This window comes from Rhopalosiphum padi, chromosome 2, assembly GCF_020882245.1.
Source record: "Rhopalosiphum padi isolate XX-2018 chromosome 2, ASM2088224v1, whole genome shotgun sequence".
Lineage (NCBI taxonomy): Eukaryota > Metazoa > Arthropoda > Insecta > Hemiptera > Aphididae > Rhopalosiphum > Rhopalosiphum padi.
In genome coordinates, this window is record NC_083598.1 from 87,204,002 (window position 1) to 87,224,995 (window position 20,994).

Below are 20,994 nucleotides of genomic sequence, written 5' to 3' on the forward strand. Positions count from 1 at the left end.
AAAATGTATTGCTTATTTATTTTACACATGAAAAAAAAAAAATAAAAAATAAATAAAAAATAAATAAATTTAAAAATAAATAAAATACATTTTGAATTTTTATCTTTTTATAACTTATTTTATAATTATTAAATTTTATTTATATGAATTTATCTCTTTTCGGAAATACCATAATTTATAATATCTATATTTTTTATTACTCAACTTTTCAGATTCAGTATTTATCTATTTGAGTAATTAATTGAGATTGAGATTTGAATGGTTTACAATTTATTATAAAATATTATGTATATCAGTAAAAAACTAAAAAACTGTATATGTTATTAAATTTAGTACAAATTATTATGATACAGTATTATATATATTTTAATTAATCGTATATGCAATATATAAACGTATTGAACAGTTATTTTTATAAAATATTGTTTTTTTCTTATAAGAAACGGTCTTTTTTGAAAAAATTATTGATATATATATACATATATATCAATAATTTTTCAAAACTAAAACGTATTCTTTTAGAGTATAATTCATAAAATATTTTATGATTTTTAACATGTTTTGTTTTGAATAGATGTGCAATATAAACATTAATTTACAAATACGTTTATCCCTATTCCCTACATGCATTAAATTGTCTTTATTATTTCGTTTATTTTGCTTCAGAAGTAATGTAAGTATTATTTATTATTTTCTTATGGTTTTGTATAACTGTCAAATGTTATTTTATTGAATTTTGGTTTTATCGAAATACGTTATTAATTATTATTATACTTGTATCTCGAAAAAAATATTTTAAAAACTAAAATCATAATTAAATATTTAAAGATATGTTCATCTGGTAAACTATTTTTAGAAAATATGTATATTTATTTTTATAGAAGAAATATCAAGGTCCTTATTTTTTGAAAATTTGGTCGACAACTCCGGGTTCAATTTGTTTATGTCTACTGTATATGCACTCTGTAAGTTTGTAAAGTGAGAAACTAGAAAGACCTGTTTAGCCTGTTGCGTTCTTTTTTCACTTTATAGAATGGAAAACGTACACTCGGGAGAAGAAATTGAAACTGGCGGAACAGTTTTACTTCAGACACTTTGAGATGAAATGAAATATTAAGAAAATATTCCGTGTACATTTGGTGTATAATATATATCAATTTTTAGTGGATTTTCATTTGGTCATTGGCCTATTTTTTCTGTCTAATAGTTTTCTCTTTGTCGATAATAGGTACTGTCAAATATTTAAATAATGAAAACGATTGCATTAACATGATAGTGTCCGGGTATATTTGGTATGGAGTGCCTATGGATATATTAATAATAATACACTTTAGTACTTTATACTTTACATATTATAATATACAAATACCATACTTTATTTATCACGCTATTAGTCTCTATATTATTATATTATTTATAATAATGTCTCTATCGTCAACCAACATTTTATCCGGTTATTGCTTTTTTGCCGTATTTATCACATTAAATCATTCAATATTATAAAAAAACATAATATTAAATTATTTTTAGTTGATAGATTTTCATTATGTCAATAGCTACTTAATACTGTTTACAATAAATTAGAAAATATTTTGTATTCAAAATGAGTTGTAAAATAATATTAATAAATTTAACCTTTGCTGAGTCTCGTTTTATTCAGGAAAAATTAACAAATTTCGAGTACATTTTTATATTTACAGTCTTTAAATAATTTAAGTAAAATATAAAAACACCAAATAATTTACTATACGAAAACAAATACTAAGGAATTAAAAATTAAACATGAATTGTTTAAAACAAAATGAAAATATTGTGTCGCTTCATTTTATTATTGCAAATAGAATTCAATTCAGGGAGGCTTTATTTTAATATTTTTTTTGTATTTTATTATTAGATATACTGAATTATAATATCTTGATTGTTTTGTAAAAATCACTTGTTTGACAGTAAATTAGAAAAATAAACTTGAATAAAAAGTGTTGCCAACTTATTATAAAACTTAAATAATAAAACTATTTCAATATAATATAACAATTTATTTTTAAAAGTATAACCAATAATATATTTTCCCGTGGATTAATGATGAGTATGATATAAAATAAAATAATTGTTGCTGATTAAGTAATTAATTTATTATCATAATATGCTCATGTAAAAACATTAATTATTTATAATTCACTTAAAATGTTTATTTCACAATTGATTTTACATTCGAAGAAGAAAAATATATAAGTACATAAGTACTGTTTTCTAATACTAAGCACATTTATAGTTTTAAAAAATATTTAAGACATGATGACTTGTTGATTTCATGTTGAATAATTTAAGTATTATACGATGCAACAGCTGTACTTAACAAACAAGTATCAATAGCGAACAACTCTATTTAGTACCGTTAAGCAGAAAAATATAAGATTTAAATTTCAGCCTTCTAATTATAGCAAACATACATCAATTGAAAACACTTTTTTTTAATTCGCCTGGGACGGATGTTGTACAGAGTTTTTTCTCTCTAACGTTTTTGTGGTTGTCGGCGTATTCAAAATGTGGGCCTCCATAAGCACGAGAGGAGACGAACAAATTTTAAGCACCGTGCTCGTACCATTACGAATGCATTAGGCTATTGTTTTTATGTACGGTGTTCGTCGTCACATTAAAAAAAAAAAAAAAAAAAAAACATAATAATTCTACAGTGAAATTAAAAATCTGGGAGCTGCTTTAAAAAAAAAGGCTTTTAATTCGACGGGTAATTACTTCGCTTAAAAGGGGAGAACGTTGCGCGGAGGATGGAAAATGGTCCGGGACAGTTTATTGTCTCATTTATGTGATTAAATTCGTATATCCCTTGCGCGATGATCATAGAACAATAAACTTCATGATTTATAAGATGCATCGAAATTTCCAAACAGTTTGTATATAAAAACCAACAAACGCATAAAATTACGTTATATGTGCTGAGCACTTTGAATAATCTCATCCTTATTAGACTTTGTTTGAATCTATAACATAAATTCAGCGCGCATACACTGGAGATACCCAAATTCTGTAGTGGTTAACGGCACACTGCGGTGGTAAACATTTCCCCTTACAATTATGGCCAGACCGTAAAATATGAGAGTAAAATGTGAACGGGATAACGGGTAACACAAGGGCGTCGGAAGATGGATGACATGGAAGTACAGTTCTGTACCGATGGCCGCACAGCGGTCTTTATTCGATACTAAAAGTTTATCTCGCCACACGGATGTCCTATCTGTTAATAGCATCTACCAAGGATAGATCATTATTGTTTAATAAAGTATTGGATAATAACAATAATAACCGACTAACTGTTCTAACAAAATATATTTATTATATTATGTATAAATAGTGAAATATTATATTGGAGGTAGGTACCTATACACATTTTGTAATTAATATTATCATCTGACGTACTTATCAGTGACAAATTATTAATAATAATCTCAATTATGAATGATCAAGAAAATAAAACAGATTTATCTTTTGATATTATATCTTTATTGCAAATAATCGTAATAACTGATGACTATTAATATTTATGTCATTAATATCGGACTCAATTTCTCGTTGTTTTTATTGACTAATTAATTACCTACTATTTTTTTTCCGGTAATTTACCTATAATATATATACATTATACAAGACACAATATATAAATATAAAATGTTGATTATTGTTTAATCGATTTATAGATGTTATACCTACCTATAGTAAAGTGGATAAATATGTTGTGATTTTACAGTCATATTTTTTTAATAAATTTTATCAACAAATTAAAATGGCTAATAAAAAGTTTTGTAATATACCTAAATTATTCAATTGAACATTTGTTGTAAGCTATACTTTAAATGTAATATGAACATAGTACAGTTTTCATAATTAATTCACAATCCAATTTGAAAATCAACCCAAACCGTGTTTACTTTCACATTGTCTATATTAAATTTTATAATAATTAGGCACACAAAATGTTCATTACATGAGAATGTTATATTTGTTAATTGACCACTTTAATTAGTTAATTTAAATTCAATAACCTATAAGAATGTAAGATTGCATTCTACTCTTGATTAAATTCATATAATTTTAGCTGACCTTATATCATATAAGTATTTTGGGTTAAAAAAGAAACGTCTACTAAAACTTCAAGACAGCTGATTACAAGTTTTTTGATACTGTTTAACATTATTTCAATAGGACCATAATTTTCTTATTCATACTTCTTAAAAGTTACATACAAATATTTAAATAAAATAATAATATAATAATTTAATAAAATATACACAAACAGTCTTAAAACTTAGTTCGTATTTCTATTTTCATACCTATTCAATGAATACTCTGTAGTTAATAGTAGTTTTTTGCGCAGCAGAATGTTAATGTACTTTTTCATAATTTACTATTGTAGTATCTTTTTTCGTAATCTCACTCAAGTAAATGTAAATATATCTTTTATTTTTATAACAAAAGAAATAATTAAACCAATCGAGTTAGCCATTTCAAATCGACAATGGCATTTTATTTTCGTATTGTAAAAAGTATTTTATAATTCAAGAAAACAAAAACTATATGAAAAGATGTACACTTGAACTTACATTTAAATTGTTCATAATATAATAATACAATTTTCGTTGTGAATATAATTTAATTTTGAAGTGTAAAATATTTTATGAAATATGTAATATTTATTTTTGAAAAATAGACTACAAGTATGATATTGTTTATTACTTAAAAAAAATAAATTATAATTTATTTTTCACATCACTGTTTGATGATTTAAATTAAAACCTTCAATGTTTTTAAACCTAATACAAAGACTACTATCTAGCTTATTTTATCACTGTATGATAAAAATATAATTATAATGTAAATACATTTATTGAAGTGAAAACACATAATAACTGGAAGGTTGTCTACTCATACTTTTGTTAATACAAATATTCTAATTTGCTTTGATTAATAATAATATTAATAATAATAATTTATTTAAGTAGCTTATCCAACATTTATACAGGTACATTCCATCATAGTCCATTAATAATAAATACGCAATTACTAGTCAATGAATGAATAAGTTAACATTTTTGGGTTATATTTCTAGGTAAGGTACACTTACATACCTTGCACTATAATAGTACACTTATGTAGAGTTTGGGGGGTTTATTTGCTTGGGGTGATTTCGCTAAAACAAGTGTATAAAATAATATTATGTTAATATATATTATTTTTGTATTAAATTATAATATTTTTTTATCTGAAAGATTTACATCTTCTAACAGCATCACTAATTCTCATCTTATACGACACTTACCACGATGAGCAGCACGAAGTAAATCCAGTCCCAGAATGAATGAGCGTCTTGGACGTAATACATTATGTCTACCCATCCTTCCAAGCTGATGACCTGGAATTGAAAAATAAATAAATATATTTTAACGCCTTTATAAGTTCAATTTTCGTAGAAAAATGGTTTGATTTGCGGAAAACGCGCAGTTAAACATTGAATCCGTTGTTCATAAGTACTAGGTTTAAATTCAATGCACCGTCTGCTCGTGAACGTTTTTCTTCCAGCTTACTTCGAGACTCCTAGTCAACATTAATCACTTCTCCCGGGAACGTGGCCAAACAGTTTGCAATAGGGATGTCCAATCTCATCCGATAAATCAGCCAGAAAACTTCAAATCATTGATGTCTTTCCATCACCCCTTATTGCGGTGTATTAGACACTTTTGGCTCCAATATAGTTTTTATATATATATAAATACATGTATTAGGTTATATATAAACTAACCTATTCTTTCGTATTTTATCTAAGTTTATAATGTATAGAAACGAAGATTATAACTTATATATACATATACGAAAGTTTCTAATAAATATTTCTCCTCTCTGAGTTCTATTTATATTTGTTTTGAAACATTGAAGTTTATTTTACTACAATATAATTATCTTAACTTTACCGAGATGGATATATCTGTACTACATTATTATTTACTAATAATTCAGTTCAATATGAAGTATTATAAATTATAACATATAGAATACGAAACCATAAATTATTCTGAAATACGACTGTGGACAATATATAAACTATAAAATTAATTTGTCAAATTCCATAATCTTTACATGGAATCATATATATCATTAAATAAAGAGGAAAATAGATAAGCTTGTAAAGTTGTAACTATAATAGAGTTACATTAGCCATACAGCTTAGGTCATGTTACTATTAATAAATTGAGTAACTAAATTTCCATTTAAAATTCGATAAAATATCCAACGTTTAAATAAATACTACCCCTTATTATTTTTAAATTATTATATAACATGTAGATATATATATTTTATTTTTATAGTTATATAATAAAGAAAAAAAAAATCAAATATACCTATTGATAGGAATATAAAGAATGTTTAGTATAAAGAATAATTACTTTTAAAAAATGGACTTCGTTATGTAATTTAATTATAGCTTTGTCAATTACTTATTGATTGAGTGTAAAATAAGTTAAATTTGAATAGAATTTTTACCAAACTTGTAAAGTTATTCAAATAAAAAACGTATACTAGTAGATATTAATAAAAATGTTTAATGCATGATCAATTTAAAATGTGTATATTTTTTATGAACGTTAATATTACGATAACAACAACAATATATAATATTATAACATTTAAAATAAAGTTTTCTATATATATATAATTTATCAGAAAATCATTAATATAAATATTATTGCATTAATAAAAATTATATGATGTTATTTTTATTTACAAACAGTTTAACTATAATAATATGATTTTCCGATGTTTTATAATATCTAAATATTACATATTATTTTTATTTTGAGAAACATTGGTTTAAATATTATTTAATTTACCTATGCCTTTCAAATCGACATGTTTCCAATTATAATTTTGTAAATAAAATAATTTTTTACATATTTATTGATAAACTATTGATCTATAAGCTCTTTGTCAGTATAACTCTTTTTTTTTTATAATCATTTGTTTTGTTTTTCATAATAACACTCGGTATAAAGGTAGGTATAGGTCGCTTTTCTTTTTTGTTATTCGTATAGTAACTTTTTAACGATACGTGTTGTCTATAGCGAATAAGCAAAACCACAAACGGCACAATATTTTCACCCAGCTACTTTGATTCGCGTTTCGCGTTTGGTGCGCTTAAATGTGAACACTAAAGAGAGTCGTGATTTGATATGCATCGTATGCGCGTTTTCATCAGCGCGCGAACGATATGCGTCCATGTAAAACGGGCCTAAGACGAGTGTCATCATACACACGCATATGTTGTACAGCAATGGAAAAAAATACGTCAACCATTTCAAAATGAATAATGATATTATCACGTGTATAACAGGGGTGTTCAACCTTTTGTGAACGCTGAGCCACATCACGTGAGTAGAAATATCGTTGTGGGCCACATGCATTTTAATAATATATGTTATTATGTACAATTAATTGATGGTTTTGAAATTGAAGTGAGAGGCGCATTAATATCTATCGCGGGCTGCGGGTTGAACACCCCCGATGGCATAATATTGGAAGTTTATGTTGAGCAGGAAAAATCTAAAAAAAATAATGCGTGGACCACAGAGCCCTATCTCAAGATTGCGAATGGGTGGAATACATTTCTTGTAATAAATTGTCGTGTGGACCGATCAGAAACAAAATTATTTGCCCGTGCTAGCCACTTGCTTCGGTCTAGCCAGTCAGATCTGACTATATATTATTATCTATCTATATTATTCTCATAAATATTCGTATAAAAGTATAAAAGTATCGAAAAATAATTTCCAATTAATTATTAATGAACAAGAAACCTAACGGCTTGTATTTATTACGAGGCAGCGGCGGCGTTCTCGCCGAGTGTGAAGTGTTTCATTGTATATTATGTTATGGAAAAATTAAGATTCATAGTTATAATGATTGTTTTTTATCTTTACTAGTAGTTACTGTAAACTAAAATGTCGTCTTTGAAAACATTAACTTTCTTGTTAAATTTGCAGTAAAATAATACATAGTTGGTGCCCAACTTTGATGATATGAAACTAAGGTGAACATATTCTGTGCATGTGATCTTATTTAGAACTTACAGCTTGACATGCAATATAATTTAAAAAATGTGTAATTATTAATATTAAATATAAGCAAGGCACCTTAAAGTGCTTGTTTTCACAACTATTCTCATCTATAAAGTATATATCTTATAAACACCAACAGCATTATTTAAGGGCAGGTAATTCAAAAAATACTATACACATTTTATTGACTAGAACACTTTTTACAGAAATGTTATTAAACAAAAAAAAAAAAATGTTCATTTTATTTTACAAGTTTTATTAATAGACACAGATGTGATACACAACTATACGCAAAATATATTTGGTTAAATAAATGTATTAAAGATTACATAGTAATTTGAATACAATTGGCACACAGGTTTTTTTTTTCGGAATACCATAACAGTTATAACAACGTAAACCGGTTTAAAATGCTAATATAATTTAAAAATAGGTATTATCGAAATTAAAGTTAAATATAATATGACCTTAATTTTCAATAACATTTACGATAAGCAATATTACTTGGGGATTATATAATAATAAACAACTATAGGTAAAACGTATGCCATTAAACTATGCAACGTTTAAATGTAAAATAATATAACATGAACTGGACTACTGTGGTCATTAGGAAGACTATTGTACATTATCTTAGGAGAAACGAGAAATCCCCTCCATACCCTATAGATATTTTAGACATAATAACAATATACTGTGGACGGCCAACAGTATCGTTTCTCTGTTGCCGCTGTAAATCCGAGATCGTACTACCTACATTATAGTAACTACTTTACAGGAATGCAGTGTTGATTCGTGTGTGCACACTGTCTATCGTACTTCGCGCAAACAGTGTGGGACTATGTATTCGTTCACCGCCAACTGGTGGACAAATGTCATTGCGCTATGTACAATAACTGTTACCGTCGCCTACTACTTCAGCGTTTCGACCTTTAAGAAATGGGAGAAGCTCAATGTGCCGTACATAAGGCCAATTACACCGTTGTTTGGAAACTTTTTGAATGTAGCTGTGGGCAAATACCATCCGCTGGAGTTGTACAATAAAATCTATTACGAATTAGCCGGTCACAGGTACGGAGGACTGTTCCAGATGAGGACGCCCTACTTAATGATTCGTGATCCAGAAATAATTAACGACGTGCTAATAAAAGGATTCTCCTCATTCCCCGACCGCGGTCTTTACTCGGACTTTTCGGTAAATCCGTTGTCGAACAACTTGTTCTTCATGGAAAACCCTCAGTGGAAAACAATAAGAAACAAATTGTCACCTGCGTTCACATCGGGAAAACTCAAGATAATGTATGATCAGATCAAAGAGTGTAGTCAAATATTAATGGAAAATATCGATAAAGAATTAAAGGAAAACAACGACCAAATAGAAATAAGAGACATTATGGGAAAGTATTCGACCGACGTTATCGGTACTTGTGCTTTCGGGCTCAAGTTAAACGCCATAAACGATGATGAATCCGAATTTCGCAAATACGGAAAATCGATATTTACACCATCGCTTAGAGCACTGTTCAGAGAATTGTGTTTGTTGATCAGCCCTGCACTTTTGAAGGTCATAAGAGTGAAAGACTTTCCGACGGACGCCACTGATTTTTTCCACAAAGCGTTTAAAGAAACGATAGCGTATAGACTAGAAAATAAAATTGTCAGAAACGATTTCGTTCATTATTTACTGCAAGCAAGAAACGATTTAGTTTTGAATGAAAATTTGCCCAAACATGGTAAGGTATTTATTTTGTTTAAAATATTGATTCAAAAAATATCAATCGTTGTGTAAAATTTTAAAATATTGTTTTAGAAAAATTTACGGAATCACAAATCGTAGCAAATGCTTTTGTAATGTTTGCTGCTGGGTTTGAAACTGTATCCACTGCTGTAAGTTTTTGTTTACATGAATTATCGTTAAATAAATCTATTCAAGACAGAGTACGTCAAGAGATTCAACTAAAACTGTCTCAAAATGACAGACAAATTGACCACGCGTTTTTGATGGAACTTAATTACTTGGATATGGTTATAGCAGGTAATTTGTTGTTATTATTATTGTGGGTAATATTTCATAATATTAATAAATTATTATTATTTATGCAATGACATTTTTTTTTATTTAACTCTACATTTAGGTTGCAATTATTTTATTTACTTATTATTCACTTTATTATTTATTGTTGAGAAATATTATTTTCCTCCTCAGCTCACGTTCATTATCCCTATTATTTTGAATTAATAAAATAAATATTTACGAATGGTATTTTTTAACAAATAATTAAATTTATCCAATCCAATTTTGATATATTTTATATATATTTAATTAAACCTATTTATATTATATTTATTATTTTTTATAATTTAAATATTTTAGATAGATAACCAAAGTATGTTTTTAATATATTTTTTTTTTAATAACAAACTGTATTCGTTTATTCGTATATCAATTTGATAATAAACTAAAATAAATCAAATAATATCAAAATAACATATGCAATATAATAATTATATTTTTTAGAAACACTCCGTAAGTATCCCGCACTGGTCGCTTTGTTCAGAAAAGCATCACAAACATATCAAATACCCAATGATTCATTAAAAATTGAAAAGGGTCAAAAAATAATAATTCCTGTTTATGCATTGCATTACGATAGTAAGTATTATACGGACCCTGAAAAGTTTATTCCTGAAAGATTTTCGCCGGAAGAAAAAGCTAAACGTCCAAGTGGTATTTATTATCCATTTGGCGATGGACCTCGAATGTGTATAGGTATATTTTTTATTGAAAAATTAAAATACAATAATTGTTAATAATTTAAAATTTCTAGGAAAACGTTTTGCTGAGATGGAAATGAAATTGGCTTTTGTCGAAATTTTAACAAAATTTGAAGTATTCCCATGTGAAAAAACAAAAACTCCACTAAGATATTCTAATAAAGTTATAACATTGATGCCAAATGATGGAATTTGGCTAACATTTAAAAAAATTAATTAACCAAAGATAATATTATATGAAATAAAAAAACTGACGTTTTAATTTAACTTTTAAACAAAGAAAGTTGAATGGATTTTTTTATTTTTTGTTTCTAAATATTTTGAATATCATTTCGAGACTTAAAGTTTCATATTAAATTAAAGGTCTCTATTTCAAAATATAAAACAAGGAAGATTAGTTACTTCTCTGATGTATAGTCGATGTTGAAGGTTGAGCTTATCTCGTCATTGGAGAGTAGATCATTATAATATATGTATTTAACTTGAATTCAATGATAAACAATTGCGTACAAAAAATATATTTAAGATAACGAAAAGAAAACCGGCTATATTACTTAGTATATTCTATGGGGGTTTTTTTTTTTGGGGGGGGGGGCATAAATAATTTATTTTAATTTTAATTAAAATACATTAGGTTAAATTTATTTTTTCCGAAGACACTGCTTAGGAATATTACATTGTTTGAATAAAATTAAATAATTCACAGCAAATGGGCTGTATATAAGCTGCGACAAAGTTGAACCTTTTCTAAAAGTTGATATGTAAACTGCGATAATTTATACTTTATACTTTATATATATAGATAATATGTGCATACCGATACAATAACATATATAGGTATATACATGGATCATATATACCTGTTATTATGTAAATATATCATTTAATTAATATGTTATGTTGGAGACAAATTTGTAAGAAAAATCCAGATTAATTTTTAAGTTTTGACGCAATATACTAAATATCGGCTCCTTCACAAGTACAAGAGTATCACAAGTTAGGTAAGTACGTGCTGTGTCGTGTAAAATTGTATTTAAAATGGAACTCTTACAAAAATGTTTAGCTAAAACGGCAAAAAATTATTGGTGCTAAACAATTTTAAATTTAAATTTTAATATAATACCAAAATAAGAAGTTATTCAATATGGATTTGCTCAAAGAAAACATGCAGAGCCAAATTGGTTTTAAACAACGAAAATTTTACTCTACAAGAAAAATCATTTTTTGTACATAATCTATAACTATATCATAACATATTATATAATATAATATAAATATATATATATATATATATAATTCAATTATTAACGTATATGTGTTATCGTATCGGTTATGTACATAGAATCTATATAATATATTAGGTATATATGTATAAAATAAATTGTCGCAGTTTGTATAATGTATCTTATCAGTTTTGTCGCAGATTGTATAATGTTATTTTTTTTTTGTCGCAGTTTTAGAAAAGGTGTAATTTTGTCGCAGTTTACCATCTCCCATCAAAAGTAACCACGAGCAATATTTTTAACTACATTAATATAACTGCAATAGTTATTCATTGTTTAAATATCTTATTTCTTCTAAGTTTGAACTATTAGAACATAAAATGTCTAATATTTCTAACCTAAAAATAATGTATAATTTATTATTTTTAACATTAATCATAATACTATAATATAATAACATTTTATTAGAGTGCCCATTAGAAAAAATAAAATAGTTCATACAAAATTAAACAAAATAATTGGTTTTCGTAATAATAAATAGGTAGGCAAGCTAGTACCGCTCTGCTGTATATTAAGTGTCAGGTGAGTCACTATTATAGGTTTGTTGTATCTGAATATAACTAACGAATAATGATACGATATCATTTTATACGAAAAACTATATTGAGCGGAGACGGTTGGTCTATCGGCCTATATCACCAAGTTTATTTCATCACATTATGTTTTTTTTTTCATATATATATATTTATAGCAATTAAAGTATTTTATTTTTATTTTAGTATTACAGTAGGTATACGAGTACAGTAACTATTTCTGAAAATATTGCATTTATTATACAGGATGGTTCTTTTATCATTAAACACTCATTATTTCGTCGAGTATGACTATTTTAATTTTTTTTTTTTTAATTATTATATTTCGTTAATTTTTTAGCGAGATATAGGTTTTCAAAGGTGGGCAGTTATCGGTTTTTATAATACTTCTTGTTTCATATCTCATATAATATAATAAACTCGTTATCGGCTACCGACGCAGTGATGAACTTTGCACCTATAGTGGCCAACGCCTTACATCCGTAATAACCTGCAGGACAAACACCGTAAAACTTCAAAACCACCCAACTTTATGCAGTTGTAACTCACTAACGGTTACACATAAAAAATTATTATTTTAACGTTAAAATTTATAAAAAAAAATAGCCCTACTATTTTCTGAAATTATAAATATAGGTTACCATTTGAAAATCAAAAGTGATTTTATTATTAACATATAAGGGTGAAAACAATTAAAATGTTATATAGTTTTAGAAAAGCATGAAACTAAAAATTTTGAAAATAAATTCATAATTACACAAGTTTTAGGCTTCCACAAGTAATCTTTTTAAACTATAAAAAAATAATTAAAATAATTATTTATTTTTAAATAAATAATTTCGTCTAAATTTTAATTTAAAATGTATAAAAAAATAATTGTCTATTACATATTATTTATTTGAATTTTATGGTTTTAATATGAACTACATATGAAGAATTTACTATTAATTTTTCTAAAATAGGATACAAAAAGAAAAGTTCTACTGAATTTCTAACTACAAAATATTTTGTAATTATTCATTTTTCGACAAATTTTGTCTAAATTCCAACTTCGAACGTATATAAAAAAATCGTACCCATATATTGTTAATATTTTTGTGCAGCTATAAGAATACATTTTTCTGGATTTCGTATTAAATTTTCAAAAAATTTAACTCTGTGAATAATTTTTGACTGTTATATATTATATAAAATTTAAAAAGATTGAAAATTTTATTGTATGATTAAAATAGTAATATAAACATTTGTTGTTTATTTTTATGTTTTAAAGGACAACAACATTTTAAAAACCGTTAGAGTATTAATATTCATTTTAAGTATTGTGAATATTGAATGCAGTAAAAATTTGATCTTGAAATGCTCATAAAAAATTAATTTGGCTTTTCGATAAATTGTTTTTTTTATTTAAAAAAACTTATAATGAACCTTGTATTAAATTTTCATTTCTTAGGTATAAGAACAAACATTTTACAAACGGGTTTGCTAATTTTTGTTTTGTTAAAATTCTATCTTTAAATGCTCATAAAATTATATTAAAACTACAATTTTTTTAAATTTTTTAACTGAGAAATTAATTATTTATATGGGGATTTGTACTAAATTTTCATTAACTTTTCAAGCTTTTTGATCAAAATTAAAATTGTTAATATTTACAAAAAAATCAAAAAAAATCTAATACATTTGAAAATGCCTACTGCTTATATTTCTTAAACTTAGTCTACATATTTTGAAACGGAATATAGAATATCGAATAGTATACTGTGTTTCGATTGTCCAACAATACTCATCGAAGGACTTTGACAATCGTCACCCAGCGTCTAAAATTGTATAACTAGCCCAGATACCGCAGTGTTCCTATTTACCGTTTCTTCAAGTCGCGGATTCGAAATGACTGTTGAAATAAATTATAATTTAAAATAAGTTCGTTTATTTAATTTAACTCAAGTTTAACAAGTGTAAGTAAAAGCGCGATGCGTAAAGGTGCTGTGGAATTACCGGCTCTGGTACATCTGAATATGCTGTGCTGGGGGCTTCCTTATAATATGCTACGTCCGCGTTTCTCTTCTCTAGGATCTAAAGTCCGTGATTTGGCAATAGCCTCTTTATTGTGTCTTTTGAGAGTTATTGTTTCCATGTGTGCAATTGTGTAATTATACTGTTACATGAAAATGTCTAATCATTATATGCATATAAGGTCAAATACGTCACTATACGGTAATGCCGGTAATATTTACATATAAATTTGATTTCAATTAAACTTTTTGCACATAATGAATCGAATCGGGAAGTCCAAGGATACGTAATTATTGCGAAACAATGCACTTTAAATTATTTCTTAGAATTGGTAAGAATTTGATAGCACTAGGTGCAATATTATGAAACGTATTAAAGTAAATGCTTCAAATCTTATTTAATTCAGATAACCTCACAAAAAAAAAAAAGAAAAAAAAAGATATTACTTTTTTAAGAATTAATTAAACAGTGTTTAATAAATTGATTAACTGGTGATAAATAATTATTCTTTTTATAATAATTGTCAGTGGTCTGCAAGGAAAGCAGTGTTAACTTGTATGTCTGACGGGATACATCGTACAATAGATATATTGTATGTTGTACGGCTCAGATCATGTATCCATCGTCCATCGCCGATTGGTGGACATGTATTGCCACGCTGTGTTTAGTCATCGCAGTGTCGATCGCATATTATTTTTGTGTTTCGACGTTTAAGAAATGGGAAAAACTAAACGTTCCTTACAGTAAACCAATTCCGTTGTTTGGTAACATTTTGAATCAGGTTTTGTGCAAAGACCATGCGTTGGAATTTTACAATAAAATCTATTACGAGTTCACCGGTCACAGATACGGAGGGCTGTACCAGATGCGGACGCCTTATTTAATGATTCGCGATCCACAGCTGATCAACGACGTGTTAATAAAAGACTTCTCGTACTTCACCGATCGTGGTGCCTATTCGGATTTCAAAGTAAATCCGTTGTCGAACAACTTGTTATTCATGAGAAATCCGCAATGGAAAATAATGCGACACAAACTGACCCAAGCGTTCACGCCGGGAAAACTTAAATCAATGTATGGTCAGATCGAAGAGTGTAGTAAAATATTGATGGAAAATATCGATAAATATTTAGCGGAGGACAACAACGAAATAGAAATAAGAGACATGATAAGTAAGTATTCGACCGATGTCATCGGCACTTGCCTTTTCGGGTTCAATTTAAACGACATAAGCGATGACGAATCCGCATTTCGCAAGTACGGAAAATCGATATTTTCACCTTCACTAAAGACGCTTTTTGGACAGATGTGTTTGATGATCACACCTACGCTTTTTAAACTTGTAAGATTGAAGGATTTTCCAACGGAAGTAACTGACTTTTTTCACACAGCGTTAAAAGATACTATAACCCATAGAGAAGAAAACAAAATAATCAGAAATGATTTCGTTCAAGTCTTAATGAAAGCAAGAAACGATTTAGTTTTGAACGAAAATTTACCGAATAACGGTGAGATATTTTTACAATTAAAATATAAATTTTTTTTACTCATAATACCAACAATAAATAATTTTGATTTTGCTTAAAAGGTAATATTGAATGACGATAATCGCTGAATAAGAATACGTCATAGCCGCATGTGTAGTCCCCGTCTTACACACGTACGACATAGTAACTTTTCGTTCACCGGTTTCAATAGTATGCCGTTAGTTTTTATAATAGAATGAATTGACCTATTATACAATCTAAAGGTAAGATTATTATCTAGGGCCCAACATAGGGTTTTATTGATATTATTATTTTTATTTAAGTAAGTTAAGACCATTTCAAAGCGTACAGTTTAAAAAAAAGGTTATAACTTACCCAACAAATAATAATATCAATAAAAAGTTACGCGGAGACCTGGATAATAATTTTATTTTTAAATTTTATAATAAGTCGATTTACTCTAATATCAAGACTAAAACAGCACACTATTGAAACTGATGAACGAAAATTTGCTGTGTCGCAAGTGTGTAAGACGGAGACAACACCTGCGGGTACGACGTTCTCTTAAGAAGGGACCCATTAGTGTCACCCGACATACGTTTAAAATATTATAAATAAAAATAGTAACTGATGTATACAATTTTTAGAAAAATTTACTGAAGTACAAATTATTGCAAATGCTTTTGGTATGTTAATCGCTGGGTTCGATACAGTTTCATCTACTTTATGTTATTGTTTACATGAATTATCGTTAAATAAATCTATTCAAGACAGAGTACGCCAAGAGATTCAACTGAAACTTTCCGAAAATGACGGAAAAATTAACAACGCGTTTTTGACGGATCTTCATTATTTGGATATGGTAATAGCAGGTAATTTATTATTATAATACATTTATACAATTACATAAACAAATCGAATTTATTATGAAATAGTAATGATTTTAATAAATTTATATAAATTTTTCATTATTTGTATTATTTTTATTTAATTAAAACAAATAGTCACGTTTATTACTATCTGGAAATTGATAATCAAAATTATATATATGTATTTTTGCACATATTATTGCATTAACGGAAATAAAAAAAAAACATTGGTCGATAATTGAACTATATTAATAATTCTTTTTAAATATTATAAAACTTTTCAATTTGTTTCTTAAATTATGAAATAATCACAATAATACGTATTATTTAATATTAAATAGTATTAATATAATATTTAATCATTACATTTTTCAGAAACATTACGAATGTATCCTTCAGTTATTGCTTTATTTAGAAAAGCAACACAATCATATCAAGTGCCCAACGATTCATTAATAATTGAAATTGGTCAAAAAATAATAATTCCTGTTTATGCATTGCATTACGATAGTAAGTATTATACGGACCCTAAAAAGTTTATTCCTGAAAGATTTTCGGCAGAAGAGAAAGCTAAACGGCCAACCGGTATTTACCTTCCATTTGGTGATGGGCCTCGAATGTGTATAGGTATATTTTGAATGAATAGTTTAAATGCGATAAACTTAAATAATTTTTAATTTTTCAGGAAAACGTTTTGCAGAGATGGAAATGAAATTAGCAGTTGTTGAAATTTTGACTAAATTTGAAGTATTTCCAAGTAAAAAAACAGAAATTCCTCTAAAATATTCTAATAATATTTTTATATTGGTCCCCAAAAACGGGATTTGGCTAAAATTAAAAAAAATTAATTAACTAAAGCTGATATTTAAATTTTAAATTTTGGTGAACTGAATAAAATTATTATGATTTTTTTAAAAATTTTTTTCTGGATAGTTTTAAACACCATTCCATAATACTTGTACTGTGACACTACTATAACATATATATTATAAATATTTTAAATATTCAAAATATTTAAGATTCTGAACGGAGCAATGGATGCATCAGTTTTACAATATTTTTTATTTGTATGTGTTAAATTAGCGAATAATTCTTCGGTAAAACTAAGTGTTTTTCAATATATTTCAAACTTTGAACAGTTTGGTTATAGATCATATATAATATATATATAACTTATATGTGATCTTTTGACGAATTATGGGTCAACATTTGTCAACATCTAACTGTACTTAGGTATACTATTATATTTATATATATAATATATATGTTAATATAATATATTAGGTACCTATGTAATAAGTATTTTTTATACATTCATCTTATGTAGATATGTAGAATGTAATAAGTACTTACCTACTACTTATTACATTCATCTTATATATGTAGTATGTAGAATGTAATAAGTGGTATGATTATTATTAATAGTACAACTATTATGAATTATGATTGATACGTAAGTCATATAAATGAATAATGTTCAAATGTACATGAAAATCCGAGTGGACCGGTTGATTGTGAGATGTAAGAAATAATCCATTAATTTATAAGTTTGAGCATGACGAGAAAAGATAAAAGAAAATTTTTTTTTAGATAAATATATTTATAAATACTTGATCTGATATTCTTATTTTGTCACTATCCAAAATCATACAAATATATAAAAATGTATCTTTAATTTATTATATTAATAAATTGAACTCTCAACTTATCCGAACTTTGATGTTATACATTAGGAACCTTATTTAAATAAAATAACAATAATTTATACATCGATTTAACTTTAACCTAACCTTTTATTTCAACGAATAATTAGCACAATCTTATTATCTGTATTTAAGTATTGATTTATTAGATACAAAATGTACGAATAATACTTGTGAACTTATCAATATTTTATATTGATGTTAATAAGTATCAAGCGTAAATTGCATCAATTAATTTTTAATTTCATAAAATGTTTCTAAAAAATATTTTTCCCTTCTAGAATATAATTTATTTTAATAAAGAAAATTGAGTTGATTGTTTATGAATTTTCTAGTTAAATTTGATGCCTTTTTAGTTGCCTTTAAATAATTATCATACATGTTGTACATTGATTCAAATTAACACCATTATAGTAGTATAAGAATACCGTAAGTGTGCTAGACTGATTAAACAATTTGTTTTTAAATTTAAAATATCTGTATTTCATGTGGATTATAAAAAAATCCAGGCAATCAATCTATTTTAAAATGCACATTTATTAGATTACAGTTAAGGCCAAGTTTCCTATTTATGATAACATTTTTTGTTTTGTATTTTTTCTTACGTATATATAGATATTACAATTTATAACAGAGAAAAATAGATTGGTGCCCTTTTAAAAGAATAATTAGTTTGATAAGTTGGTTTAAAACAAAATAATAAGATTTTGGAATTATTTTAAAGTTTAAAAGTTTAAAAGTAATAACTGAAAAAAAAAATATTTATTACGAAGCAAACACATTTTTATAAATAGTAGAGCAAACTGATATTTGATAAAAAAAAAAAAAAAATAACTTAGAAAAAAGCATTGATTACAATTAGCGGCTTATTTCAAAGAAATCATTTACATGATTGGGAATTGCATTAAATCATGATAACAATCGTTACCTTAATATTATATGACCTCCGTTTATATAGTTTATTGTATAATCATAGTCGAATAATTGTAAACTATTCAAATGAAATGCAAAATGTTTTTATTTTTATATACCTACATTATTTTTTATCTCTGTATCTAGTATAGGTAATAAAATTTTACGAGATTTAAGACAAGAAGAAGAACTGCCAATAAATATTTGTTAATATTCATTTATTTATCTTCTGTAGTAATTTACATATTATCTGTTTCGTGATCTACTAGTTTATATTAGTTATTTATTTATTGTTTTTGTTGTTCGACAAATTATTGTACATAAATTAATTTCCATATTCATTCATTAGAAATTTAATAAAATATACAAATGATTTAACATTGAATCAATACAGGTGGATTTGTAAGCCAAGATTCCAATGAAGAAGTTGAACAAGTATGTTAAAGATAAAAAATGTTTAAAAAAAATAACGATATGTTTTAAAATACCTACATTAAAAAAAAGTCAATGTCCTTCTCATAATAATTATTAACAAAATAATGCATAAAATAATTAAACCCAAAATATGTAACATTGAGTATAATATCGACTTGTAATTATTATTCGTATATCAAGTCATAATTATTAGGTCGAGGGTATAGCAATAGTTTTAAAAAAAGCAAAAGTTTGATATTAAATAAATACTAATAATGATCAATCGGTAGAAAAAATAAAATTTAAATAAATCTACATATTATAAACAAAAATGCATAAATCGTAAATGTGATATTTTTGAAATTATTGAAATTGAATTTTTTTTTATTTGTTAATATGTAAAGGAAAGCAGAAAACCTTAAGTAGCATAAAATAAATAAATTCAACTGCATTTTTTTGTAACTAAAACATTATTGAATATAATTATACTATACATCATAATATTTTGGTTTCTACATCGGGGTTGATGATTTTAAAATACAAGAAATATTTGAGTCTCAGCTCATTATTTTTTTTATATAGAACCAAATAGCATAATATTTACACAATATCGAAATAAAAGAGCAAAATATGCAATTGAGTACGTGAATTTAATTATTATCATTGCGTGATAACGCCTTGTTGCAGATAAAAATAAAAGAATTAGTAAAACCAATAAAAAATAATAAGAATCTATACTGATCTCACTACAGATTATAAACTAGAACATCATTTAATGATCAGTACCTGTAGTCGGCTATGAGAAAAATAGAACTTTGAATTTTGCGCAAAACATCATATCGTATAAATTAGACGAATTGTCATGATATTTAACTAGTGTCT

At 26.2% G+C, this 20,994-nt stretch overlaps 2 protein-coding genes across 3 annotated transcripts in view; one reads left to right on the top strand and one right to left on the bottom strand.

Annotated features, from left to right (window-relative positions):
- Positions 1–20,994, bottom strand: part of LOC132920321 (voltage-dependent T-type calcium channel subunit alpha-1H) — a 236,979-nt gene that overhangs the window by 90,234 nt on the left and 125,751 nt on the right. For both annotated transcript variants that reach the window (XM_060982614.1, XM_060982615.1), the window contains exon 8: positions 5,333–5,425. In XM_060982614.1, coding sequence (XP_060838597.1) covers positions 5,333–5,425 — 93 coding nt within the window. The remainder of the gene's footprint in view (positions 1–5,332; positions 5,426–20,994) is intronic.
- Positions 8,832–17,950, top strand: LOC132920324 (probable cytochrome P450 6a13). Its single transcript, XM_060982618.1, is given in 8 exon segments — positions 8,832–9,856; positions 9,934–10,158; positions 10,642–10,893; positions 10,952–11,061; positions 15,509–15,697; positions 17,459–17,515; positions 17,518–17,710; positions 17,769–17,950. Coding segments are annotated over 8 exon segments (2,085 nt in total). The 5' UTR covers positions 8,832–8,964; the 3' UTR covers positions 17,936–17,950.